Raw genomic sequence first — 12,447 nt, forward strand, 5'->3', positions numbered from 1 at the left:
ATGGCGCAGGTGGGGCACAGGGTGGATTACCTGGCCGGATTCTGCTGCCCGGTGGGGGGGCTGGTGGCAGGCAAGCCGCGGGTGCTGTGCCACGAGAACGAGATCTACCTCTCCAACGGCACCGAGTTCGTCTACGTGTACGACCAGGAGGGCAAAGTGCTCAAGGTGAGGGGCTTGGTGGGGTGGGGGTTCACTGTGCCCCCGATCCCGTGGGGACAGCCCTTTCCCTACCCCTGGATTCCCTCTGTCAGCATCCAACAAACAAACCCTACAAGCAGCACCCCTTGCTGTGGGGTTTGTTGGGGTTTGGGGGTGCTGCCAGCTGGCCCCTCTCCCAGTCCTGTGGGACACACCGACTGCACAGGGGCTTCTCTCCCCCAGGCCTGGCTGCTGTCCCCGCTGTCACAGCGCCCTGACTGACACGCTGCTGCCTTTGTTAATTTGTTCTGATTACCATTTCTAAGAAATCCACCGCTGTATGAGCGGGATCTGCCTCCCACACTGCGCTCCCGCTCGGCAAAGTAGAGCACGTACCCTGCTCCCTGTTTTCCTTCCCCTCAGGGAGCGGGAATGACAGGCTGCCTCAGCCCCTCTCCCACCCCCCAGCCCAGGAACACCCAGCTGGGTGCTGCCCAGGGATCCCTTTGTCCCTGGAAACCGCTGTGGATCCCCCTCTGCAGGGAGCCGCCTTGTCCCAGCCGCCCGCGCGGGTGCCGTGGGAGGTGACATTTGGTTGTGTCCCCCCTGCCAGGCCGTGTTCCGCTGCCCTGACCAGGTGTGGCACGTGGAGCTGCTGCCCCAGCCCCGGCAGCTCTACATCCTGTGTGCCCACAGCGGGATCTACTGCGTGTCCCTGGAGCAGCAGAGCAGGTGAGCAGGGGTGACCCCATCCCAGGGCTGCCCTGCCTGTCAGGCTCTGGATCCGTCTCTGCCGGCGCTAACAGCTCTCCTGCAGGAGCTCACTTCCCAGGGCCGGGCAAAGAGGCGGCCAAGGCACACGCTGGCTGCTCCCCTCGCCTTGGCTCAGAGCTCTTCCCTGTTTTCCCAAAGGTTAATGGAGCAGACGGACGGCGACGGCCAAGAGAGCAACGGCCCCTCCGGCGTCTTCCCGGTGGAAGCGGACGCCTGCATCTTCCCCGACGCCAGCCTGAGCATGTTCACCCTGCTCAGCACCTTCGTCATCACGCTGGCCCAGGACGAGGGCAAGTGGTGGATGCGGCTGCACGAGCTGCCGCGCCCGGAGCAGGACGGGCCCCCGTACCGGCAGGTCAGCCAGGTGGAGTTCTGCCCCGGGAGCCCTCCCGGGGACGGCGCGGGGGACGCGCCGCCCTCCTGCTTCCTGCCCGTGCTGTGCTGCGCGGCCGCGCCCGGCACCCAGGGGCTCTGGTGCTCGGGGGGCTTCGTGCTGGAGGAGCCCCTCTTCAGCCTCCTCTTCGGCATCGACGTGGCCATGCTGGAGTCACCCATGATCCTGTGCGGCTTCCCGGACGGGCAGCTCTGCTCCGTGCCCCTCAAAGCCCTCAGCTCCTCGCCCGCCGCCGACGGCTGCCGCGACGTGTCCACGCCGGCGCCGCCCGTGAAGATCCTGCACCACCTGGAGGAGCCTATCGTGTTCATCGGGGCGCTGCGCACCGAGCGGCGCGGACACGACGACGACGACGACAATGACGACGACACCGACACCGAGGCGCCCGCGGGCGAGCCCGGCTGTGACTGCGTGGTGGCCGTGGGCCACTACGGGAAGATGGTGGCGGTGAAGGCGGATCAGCGGGAGGAGGCCACGGTGCCCGAGCTCAGGGAGTATTACCTGCGGGGCCCCATCCTGTGCGCGGCCTGCGGCAGCGGCTCCCGCATGTACTACAGCACCCACTCCGACATCTCCGCCGTGGACCTGGACTGGGCGGGCGACTCCTCGGACCCCGAGGACACGGAGAGCGGCGCCGGCGTGCTGCCCCCCGTGCTGTCCCCGGCCAGCCTGAGTATCTGTAGCGTGGTGGCGCTTTCCTTGTCCTCCCGGGCCTCAGAAGGTACTGGGGGCAGCAGGGTGGGATCTCAGCTCTCCTCTCTTTCCAGCTCTGTGTGGGGTGGGTGGGGCTCCATCTTTCATCTTTGTTGGCTCGCCTTGGTTTTGTAAGTTGTTCTTGTCCATTGTGATTCCTGCTCATCCCTGCTCATTCCCAGTCCCTCAGCTTGGCATTGCAGGAGGTCGCCAGCCCTGGCAGCTGTGGGGCAGCCCCAAGCCAGTTCAGATCAGGCTTCCTCCAAAATGAGGTGTTCAGTGTGCCTCTGGACTGGCTGCCCACAGAGCCTGTGCCACCAGCAGGTCCCCTGTGTGACAGCTGGGTGCTGCTGCCCTTGGCCAGGCACAGGGTGGTGTCCCCTCTCAGAGCTCTGTGTGTGAGCAGGTTGTGCTGTGGTGATCCACGTCTGTCTCCATCACATCCCACTTCCCTCAGGAAGCAGTGCCATGCTGCTTCCTGTGCCCCCCACCTCAGCCATCCAGGAAGGCCCTGCTCCCTTCCTGGCCCCTGACCCCCCTGCCTGTGCCCGCAGGGGAGTCGGAGCTGTTGGCCCTGTCGGCCAAGGGCCGCCTGGTGTCCTGTGGGCTGTGCAGCCCCGAGGAGCCGGACGTGGAGCTGACCCCAGCTGAGATCGGCCGGAGGATCAAGGAGCTGCTGTCGGGGATTGGGGACACCTCAGAGAGGTAAAGGTGGCATCAAGCTCAGGGTTGTGCAGGTCATTGCCAGTAATTAATTATGGTTTGGGTAAGAGAGACCTTAAAGCTCATCCCATTCCACCCCCATGGGCAGGGACACCTTCCACTATCCCAGGTTGCTCCAAGCCCCATCCAACCCACGTGGGACATTTCCAGGGATCCATGGGCAGCCACAGCTTCTCTGGGCACCCTCTGCCAGGGCCTGCCCACCCTCAGAGACAACAATTCCTTCCCAATATCCCATCTAACCCTGCTCTCTGGCAGTGGGAAGCCGTTCCTCTTTATCCTTCACTCCAGGCCCTTGTCCAAAGTACCTCTCCAGCTCCCTTGGAGCCCCTTTAGGCACTGGGAGGGGCCCTAATGTCTCTCTGGAGCCTTTTTTTCTCCGGGCTGAACACCCCCATCTCTCCTCAAGCTTTTCTCTTGGAAAACCACTCCAGCATTTACCTTTCCTGGCTGGGAAGCCCCCCCAGGCTCGATAATATAAAACCAGTGTTTGAGGGCAGCCCCCTCCCATGGCACAGCCACCCCCGGTGCCGTGGGCGGGCTGGCAGCGGCAGCCATGGCAGCAGAAGGTGGCACAGGCAGGGTGCCAGGCGCCTGCCACGCGTGCCAAGGCGGCAGTGACAGGCAGGGCAGGCACATGCCTCCATCCTCCGTGGCTGGCTGTGTGGGGAGGGGCTGTGGGTGAGCCCCCCTCCATCCTCCATCCACAGGGGTATTCCTGAGGTCTGGCTGTCCTGAGCCGCTCCACAGGCTCAGCTCCGATGGAACATGGATCTGTGGCTGCCATGGCAGAGAAGCTGGCGGTTTCCTGTGGTGGGATCACGCCAGGAGCAGCTCAGCTTGGCAGCACAGCGCCATCCCGGTGTCCCTCCTGTTGTTCCATCCCTGTCACACTGTCCTTGCAGAGTGTCCTTCCTGAAGAAAGCTGTGGACCAGAGGAACCGAGCCCTGGCCAGCCTGAACCAGGTGATGAACGTGAGCGCGGCGCTGCTCTCCAGCCAGGAGGGCCACAAGCCCATCGCCTGCACCGTCACTGCCAACTGGAGCTGCCTCCTGCTCCAGGACACCGTCACCATCTCCTGCTTGCTGGAGAACTGCAGCGAGTACAGCCTGGAGGAGGGCTGGACCCTCTGTGTCCAGCTCCTGGCCAGCCCCTGTGCCTTAGAGGAGGAATCCGTGGATTCGGCCACCACCTTCACCTTCCCCATTGACCAGCTGCTCCCTGGCAGCAAGCGGGAGCTGACGCTGCCCCTCGGCCCCGCTGCCGACACCAAGCTGGACCTGCCTCTGACCATCTCCTGTGCCCTCTACTACAGTCTGAGGGATATTTTGGGCAGTGGCTCCGACTCCTCCGAGGACCTGGATGACTTCCTGCCCGACGACTCGCCCCTGCTGTCCCCGGACAGGGAGGGCATCTGCCTGCCCCTCAGCCAATGCACCATTGACATGCTCCAGTGCCTGCGTTTCGGGAGCAGCCCCCCCGGGCCCAGCGCCCCTCCTGCCCCCTCAGACCCTGTGGAGACCTTCCTCAAAGTGTCCCGGGAACAGACTGAGCCCGAGGAGGGGCAAACCCCGGCAGAGGAGAGCCTGCCCCCCTCGGCAGCGTCCATCCGGGTGTCCTCGGAGCTGCTGAAAAGTGCTCTCAAAACCTCGGCAACAGGTGGGTCCCTGGAGAGGAGCATCCCAGCAGTGACAGAGGGGCTCCTGGGGCAGGGTGGCACTGTCACAGCCCCTCCCTTGGGCACAGAGGGCTGTGTGACCCCATTGCCCCCAGCACAGCCTTGGCACACGTGGCAGTGACACAACTCTGTGTGTCCCAATGTAGGGGGGTCCTCTGTTACCCCTGCTCCCTCAGGGGCTGTCTCAGGCACACACTGTCAGCAGTGTCACATCTCTGCTCTGTGCTTTGGTCCCCAGATGTCCCACTTTGCTGTGCCACCCTGCGCTGGCTGCTGGCTGAGAACCCCGGGGCCGAGGCGCTGAGCACGGAGGTGGCATCGGTGTGTGGCACGGCACCCGACGGTGCCCACGTCCAGCTGCTCGTCAGAGAGGCAAGGAATGGGTTAGCCCTGAGCCAAGGAATGGGTCATCCTGCAGGGAAGCTCCATCCCACAAAGGCAGCTCCTTCCTGGAGCCAGGGAGATGAGTGGGTGCATGGCCATGCCATTCTGAGCCCCTCCCTTGGGCTGCACAGGCAGCATTCCCACTCCATTCCCCCAACCCTGGGCTTCCCAAAGGCTGTGGTCATTTCCCTCCCTCTCCACATGTTCCCATTTCTTTGGTTCTAGAAAATGCACTGGGATGTGGGTTTGGGTTGTAAATCCACCCCATGCAGAATTCCCCTCTAAAGGCACAGGGAAAACAGGGATTTCTGCCCAGCTCTCCTGCCTGACCCCACCTGAGGGGCCGCCAGGTACCTGGCACAGGTGGATTTGCACCTGAGATCTCAGATGCCCCCAGGGTGATGAGTGACAGTGTTCATTCTGCCAGGGCTCACCTGGTAGCACCAGGCTGGGGACAACTGCTCCTGAGAGGGTGGGAGGGTTTGGGGGGGTCTGGAGCCTTCTGAGGAGCCTGGTGCCTGTGGGGAGGGGCTCTGGCCCCCTGGCAGTGACACTGCTCTCACTGTCCAGGTGGCCATGAATGACCTGAGCCCTGCAGGTCCCATCCAGGCTGTGGAGATCCTGATGGAGAGCCCATCCCTGGCCCACATGTGCAGGACACACCACGCCGTCATCCGGCGCATACAGGTACCCCCCTGGGCTAGGGGCACCCCAAGTGACCCCAAACCCCCTGGGATGGAGCCTGGGCTGCAGTGGGGGTGTTTCTATGGTGCCATGGTGTGACAGACCAGCATCTGGGGGTGCCAGATGTGGGGTTTGGGCTGCCCTGAGATTGGGAATTCCCAAGGATGGGGCTCCCAGGATCTGGGGGCTGCTGGAGCCGTGGCTCCCAAGGCTGGGACTCCCAGGGGCTGGGGCTCCTAGGATTGGGGTCCCTGGGTTTGGGGGTCCCTGGGGCTGGGTGCTGCCAGCTCCCCCAGCCCCCTCCCTGCCTCCCTCCCTGCCTGGCACAGGCGCTGGTGCTGGAGCAGGCGGCGCAGGGCTCGGGCCCCCCCGACCTCCGCATGCAGTACCTGCGTCAGATCCAGGCCAACCACGAGGTGAGCCCCCCGATCCCCTCCCTCCCTTCCCGTGGGGACCCCACCCCCAGCCCGTCCCTCACCCTGCCCCGCTCCCGCAGATGCTGCTGAAGGAGGCGCGGACGCTCCGGGACCAGCCCAGCCTGGCCGGGGACGGGGCTGAGGGCTCTGCCACGGCCACCGAGAAGCTCCTGAACATCTACCGGCAGCTGCGGAACCCCAGCCTGGTCCTGCTGTGAGCGGGGGGCGGCCAGCCCGCCCCAAACCCCGCCGGCCGGGGTGGGGGCCCGCGGGAGAGCCCCCCATCCCACCTCACCCCAGCCCACCAGAGCAGGAGCGGGGCCGGTGGCCGGTCTGGCGGGGGGTGTGTCTGTGCGTGTTTCGTGGTCGTGTTGTCGGCAGCACCGGGGGCGTCTCGGGGCTCCGGTGGCGGAGCGGGGGCTCCTGGGCTGGCCCAGCCCTGCCCCGCCGCCCCCCAGCCCGGCCAGGCCGGGGCAGCCCCCCGGGGCCGCGCTGTCTTGTGGATCCGTGGTAGTGTAGTGGCCGTGCCGAGCCGAGCCGAGCCGGGCCGGCCGCGGGCTGAGCCCCCCGAGCCGCCTTCAGGATCAGGACAAACAGGGTGCTGTGCCCGGGGGAGCCCCGTTTTCTGCTGGGCAGGGGAGGGGGTCTCCGCTCCCCCGTTGTTTCTATAAATGATCTCGTATCTCCATGCCGGTGCGGCGTGGTCCGGCCGCGGCCCCTCCCGCACTTCTCCACTGTCTGTAACTCTGTCGTCTGCCATGAAAACGATCCTGTTGCTCACCCCGTGCCTGGCTCTGTTCCTTTCCGTCCTCCCCGAGGGTCCTGGCCGCTCTCGGGGTGGGGGTCTCCCACTGCCACCCCCTGCTCCCCCAGCCTGGCAGAGGAGCAGCCCCCTCGGGCTCCTGCCTGCTGTGGCTTTGCTCTGCTGACCCCCCCATCCCGTGTGGCAGCCCTGGGGGTCCCTGCGTCCCCCTGGCCCCCGGATCAGCCCCTTCCACGGGGTCTGTGCGCTCCTGGGAGGGAAGCAGGGCTGGATCTCCATGGGAAGGAGGACGAGGTGATGGTGCCTCGGTGTGATGATCCAGGTGACTTTAATGCCGTGAGTCGCGGGGGGGGGACACAGCTGCCACCACCCCGCATTGCCAGGGACAGGGACAGGGGGGTGGCCGCGGGGGGGGCTCCGGGGGTGGCTCAGTACTCCCAGAGCGTGGCCCGCAGCACGGACTCGCTGTCGGCTCGCAGGGTCCCCGCGGGGTCCCCGCGCAGGTACCGCCCGTTCTTCCCTTTGATGGCCACGCGGCCCCGCTCCCGGAACTCGAAGAAGAAATCCTCGGACAGGTCCCCGTCGCTGCACACCGAGCCGCTGCTCGCCACGTACCAGTACTTGCCCCCCTGGCCTGCGGGGAGCCCCGGGGGTGTCAGAGCGGGCCGGATGGACCCCCAGGACCGCCCACCCACCCCATAGCCCCCCCTAGCCCACCCACCTTGGATCTGGTAGGCGCCGTCGCTGAAGGTGATGTGGAAGACGTCGTAGACGGAGCGGTTGGAGTCGAGCAGGTTGGAGCCCCGGTGGTAGCAGACGAAGCCGTGCTCGCCCCGCAGCACCAGCATGGGCCGGTTGATCAGCTTCAGAGTGAACTCCTCGTCCTCCCCTGCGCAGCACGCGGCCCTCAGCACCCCGGGGCACCCCCGGTCCCCCCCGTGCCCCCCAGCACTCACCCACGGTGTCGCTGACGGCCGCCAGCTGCCCGTTCCTCTTGGTGCACACGTAGCGGCCGTTGCTGGCGCGCAGGGCCACGCGCCGCCCGCGCCACTCGATGTCAAACATGGTGTTGGCAGCGCTGGTGGCAGAGGGACAGCGTGAATTAGGGGTGCCTGCGTCCCCCCAAACCATCTCTGAATCCCACACTGCAGCCTCACTCACATTTCGGTGGCCACGGCCTGGATGCCCCCGTGGGCCACCAGGGTCCAGTAGCTGCCGGTGTTGGTGTGGAGGCTGCACTTGTTGGTGTCACGGTCGATCTGCAGCTGGAAGGTCTCGTGGTTCAGCTCCTCATCCTGGTTCGCAGAGACATTCACACCTGGGGGAGAGTGGAGGTTGGTGCTGGTCCTGCTCTGGACCACTGGTCACGCTCCAGCCATCAGAGCCATTCATGGTCCAGAAACTGGCACTGGTCCTGTCCTGGCCCTGGGCAGCAGCCTCAGTCTGGCCATGGTCACCGATCCCACTTTGGCACTAGTTGGCACTGGTCCTACTCCAGTCATCATCAGTGACCCCACTGTGACCACTGTCACCAATCCCAACCCAGCCACAGGCACTGATCCCACTGAGCCATTGTCACCAGTCCCACTCAGGCCATCAGGACCAGTTCCAGCCCATTGTCACTGTCCCACTCCAGCCATTGGCACCCATCCTGTTCCAGCCATGGGTATCGGTTCCACTCCGTTGGCTCCTGTCACCAAAGCCACTCTGTCCACGGTCACTGATCCCGCTGTGGCCATTGGCAGCGATCCTGCCCTGGCCAGCAGGACCAATCCCATTGCAGCCATTGTCCCACCCCACCCATCACCACCATGGCCACCCTCCCCTGCCCCCAAATCCTCCTGCGAACAATTGTGCTAATTGGGCTGGTTAATCAGCTTGTCACCGCCGTGTCCATCTGGTCACAAACCCCTATTTATAGCTGGTCCCCCTCGTCACCCGGCACTAAGCTGCTTGGCACAGGGGTGGCACTGTCCCTGGGGGGCACCTGGGGTCCCCTTGGGTCTCCAACAAGGAGTTCTGCTCACCTGTGGTCACATCTGCTGGCTCTACACACATGTGTGCACACAGGGTATCATGTGTGGCGTGCACAGGCACACGTGTGACCCTGTGGATGCTGCACAGAGTGTGACACACCTCTGTGTGTGTGTGTGTGTGTGTGTGTGTGTGCGCGCACGTACACACCTGTGCACACCTACACCCCTGCACGTGTTCACACACACACAGAGCCCTGTGCACGCCCACAGAGTCCTGCACATGCACACACGTGTGTACACCCACACCCACACCTTCCTCCCCAGCTGCTCCCACTCCATCCTCACTGACCTCAGCCCCCCCAGGCACACAGGACCCCCATGTCCCTCTCCAGCAGCCAGGCTGGGGTCCCCCGTGTCCCCAGGATGCGGCTGTAGGATCCTCCCCAGGCAGGCACAGCCCTGTGGGGTTGCTGCTGTGGGGCCTGCCCCAGGGTGGGGGTCCCAGGGGTGCTCCCACGGAGCTGTGGGGGTCCCTGGGCGGGCAGGGAATGGGTGTGGAGAGCTCTTACCCTGCCGGATGGAGACATATCTGCCATTGGCCGCCGTGAACACCACCTGGGGGTGACTCTCCTCCAGGTCAAAGAGTTCATCTTTGCCCGGCTTGGAGCTGCGGCCGGATTTGAGGGTGCCGGTGGGTCCGGTGGGCGCCAGGTACTTCCCGTCGCAGTCCTTGAACGCCAGCTTGCCCGCCTTGAACTCGAGGGTGTAGCCGGTGCCGGCGCCGGGCTCGGGCACCAGGGTGCCATCGCAGCGCAGGTAGCGCTCGTCGGCCGTGCGCAGGCTGTACTTCTTGTCCTGGAAGCAGAGCGTGATGAGCGCGTCCACGCCCCACGGCAGGTTGCTGTCGGTGGCGATCTCGTCCTCGTGGGCGCTCAGGTGCGCGTAGCGGCGGCGGCTGACGCTCAGCAGGTTGGCCTGGGGGTGCATGGCCAGGTGCACGGTCCAGAGCTCGCCCTCGGTCACGCTGGGGGCGAAGCAGGACAGGCGGTCCTCGCGGCCGCCGAAGAAGCGCCGGTGCGGGGCCGACTGCAGCGCCCAGCGCCCGTCCGACTGCGTGATGATGCTGAAGCCTTCGTCCCGGCCCGGCTGCTCCGCCTCGCAGCGCACCTTGCCGTCCTTGTCGGCGCCCAGGTAGCGGCCCAGGTGGCTCTTGAGGAAGACGATGGAGCTGTCGGCTTCATCCTGCTCCAGCGTCCAGATCTGCTTGCGCTTGAGGCTGGGCGCCGAGGCGTTCACCTTGTAGCCGAAGCTCTCCGCCGTCAGGTAGCGGCTCTCGCAGTTGATCAGCCCGAACTGGATCTTCAGCACCTGGTGGATCCCATTCGTTGGCATCTTCCGCCGAGGCGGGGCGGCCCCCGGGGGCCGGCGGGGGCTCCCCGGCGCTGCCGAGCCCGGGCGTCGCGGCGGGGCCGGACGGAGCGCCCGCGGCAGGGGCGGCTGCGCTGCCCGGGACCCACGGAGCGGGACGGGGCCCCGAGGGGGCTGAGACCCGTTCGGTCACCCGCGGGTGGGATTAGAGAGCGGCCGGCTTGCGATGGGCACCGGGGGCGCCCGGGCGAGGGGGCACCGCGGCAGCCCCCGGCCACGCCACCGTCCCTCGCCGCGGCCCCGTCCTGCTGTGGCGGAGCCGCGGGTGGAAAACTTGGGTGGGAACCCGATCCGGGCCGGCGTATCCGTTCCGATGCCGGCGGGTTAAGGTTACCGGCCCCTCTGATTCAGCAGCGGGTCACCTCCAGCCGCGCCGCCTCCCGGCCAGCCCCTAAGCGCCTTTTCCAATTAGCCAGGCATTTTGATTAGTGTAAACCTTTTATCCTGCTTTGGGGCCCTTGGCCTCCATCTGTCCTGTGGCCCCAAATCCCTCCTGCAGCTGTGGATCGGGGTCACGGACGCCCCCGAGGGGCGTGGGCTCCTTCGGGGCTGAGCCCGCCCGGAGCTCATGGCGGAGAGGAAGGTCCGATGAGGGTCCGGCCCTTGGGGGGCACAGGAGGGGATGGGGACAGGAGGGGACAGCGGGGTAGGGGACAGTAGGGGACAGTCCCCACTCCAACCCCAGCCCTGCTGGGACCCCCGGCCTCGCCCACGCTCTACTGGGGAACAGACGGGGACGGGCTCTGTCACCAGCCGGGTCCCCCGAAATGCCCCGACCCCCGTGCCGGGGTCCGGCCGTGCCGTGGCGGTGCCGCTCCGGCTCCCGCCGCCGTCCCCCGGGCCCTGCGGCTCCGGTGTCAGCCCGGTGCCCGGTTATTGTTCCCGCACACAGCCCCAGCTTTGGTTGCTCATGACTTTTTCATGCTGGGCTGGCGCTGCCCGCGCCGGGGGGTGCCGAGGCCCCCCGAGCCGCGACACCCGAGCCGCGCCCGCCCGCCCGCTGTAACTGACCCCCGAAACGGAGCCGGCTCGGCTTTCGGGGCCCGCCGAGGGGGGAATAAATGGGTCGGGGGCCCGGGGGGCCCGGGGGGGGCCGCGGGGCTCTCGGTGGGTGCCCGCCGGCACCTGCCCGGCAGCGCGGCCTGGAGCGGCATTTATACACGCCGGCCCCCCCGCCACCCCCGGCGGGGTCAGGTTCCCCTCGGGGGGGCCCCGGGCGCTGCCCCACGGGCACAGCGTGTCCCTGTGTCCCCCCGGCCTGCGGACAGCCGGACCCCTCCCCACTGAGGGCTGCTGGGACCGGACGTGCTTGTGACAACCCCGCAGGGGGCTGGGGTGGGCGACCCCTCGGGGTGGTCGTCCCCCCGATTTCCGTCCAACACCAGGATGGAAAATGGGGGTGCTGGGCTGCCAGAGGGGGTCCCCAGCCCACATCACTGGTGGGGGGCTGGCAGAGGGGAAGGGGGGAGGGGGCTTCAGCCGTGCCCCACAGCCCCGGGGGGTCAGGCAGGGTCTTGGGGTGGGGGTCAGAGAGTGTCGGGGCTCTGAGGGGGGAGCCCCTCCTGGTGTCCATCCAGGGAGGGGTACGGGGGGGCTGTGGCGGTACCCCGGGGGTCCCAGTCCCCGGCAGGGAGCTGCAGAGGGATGGGGGGGGCTCAACCCTGCCCCAGCAGCCCGGGGGTGTCAGGGCAGGGGCTCGGGGGGTCCGCTGGGGGATCAGGAGGGGAATCGGGGACCTGCGAGGTGGGACCCGCCCACCACCATCCCACCACCATCCCACCACCATCCCACCACCATCCCACCACCATCCCACCACCATCCCACCACCATCCCTTCACTCCGCCCCTGCGCACGGGCAGCGGGGACGGACGGACGGACGGAGGGACGGACAGACAGACGGACACCAGGCGGCGGGGCGTGCCGGGGGTGGTGCCTTCCTCCTCCTCTTCCTCCTCCTCTTCCTCCTCCTTTTCCTCCTGGTCCTCCCGCCCCCGCCCCTCCCTGCCCGGCCCTGCCCTCCCTGAGTCACGGCTGGGGGCGGCCCCGGGGCCGTGGCCGGGCGGGGGGTGCGGCCGGGACGTCCCCGGGGACGCGGGGGATGCGGGGGTCACCTGCACGGCCCCCCCAAGCCAGACCCCCCCCCGGGGCCCTCCGTGTCCCACCACGGCCCGGCTCGGGGACACGGGACCCTCCAGGACCCCCGTCACCCCCGAGGCCATCCTGGGTCGCTGCCGCCTCTGCACCCCGACAGTGCCCGTGTCACCCGTCGCGGTGGCACCGGGAGCTGCTGGGTAGGGCTGGGCAGGGCTGGGAATCCCGTGGGACGTGGGGACAGCGGTGGGCACCAGTGCCGTGGGCTTGAGTGGCACCAGGAGCGGGCGTGGGTGGCCTGTGG

At 67.2% G+C, this 12,447-nt stretch overlaps 2 protein-coding genes across 2 annotated transcripts; one reads left to right on the forward strand and one right to left on the reverse strand.

Annotated features, from left to right (window-relative positions):
• FAAP100 (FA core complex associated protein 100) lies at positions 1–6,103 on the forward strand. The gene is made up of 9 exons (XM_058817449.1): positions 1–165; positions 752–870; positions 1,051–2,027; positions 2,554–2,704; positions 3,628–4,382; positions 4,640–4,773; positions 5,356–5,472; positions 5,799–5,885; positions 5,966–6,103. Exons 1-9 carry the CDS (start codon positions 1–3, stop codon positions 6,101–6,103), a joined length of 2,643 nt encoding a protein of 880 aa, XP_058673432.1.
• A 973-nt stretch (positions 6,104–7,076) lies between these two features.
• Positions 7,077–10,016, reverse strand: FSCN2 (fascin actin-bundling protein 2, retinal). Its single transcript, XM_058817450.1, has 5 exons — positions 9,194–10,016; positions 7,810–7,966; positions 7,605–7,726; positions 7,370–7,537; positions 7,077–7,282 (listed from the first exon to the last, which is right to left on the reverse strand). Exons 1-5 carry the CDS (start codon positions 10,014–10,016, stop codon positions 7,077–7,079), a joined length of 1,476 nt encoding a protein of 491 aa, XP_058673433.1.
• Positions 10,017–12,447: the final 2,431 nt, after the last annotated feature.

This window comes from Ammospiza caudacuta, chromosome 19, assembly GCF_027887145.1.
Source record: "Ammospiza caudacuta isolate bAmmCau1 chromosome 19, bAmmCau1.pri, whole genome shotgun sequence".
Classification (NCBI taxonomy): domain Eukaryota; kingdom Metazoa; phylum Chordata; class Aves; order Passeriformes; family Passerellidae; genus Ammospiza; species Ammospiza caudacuta.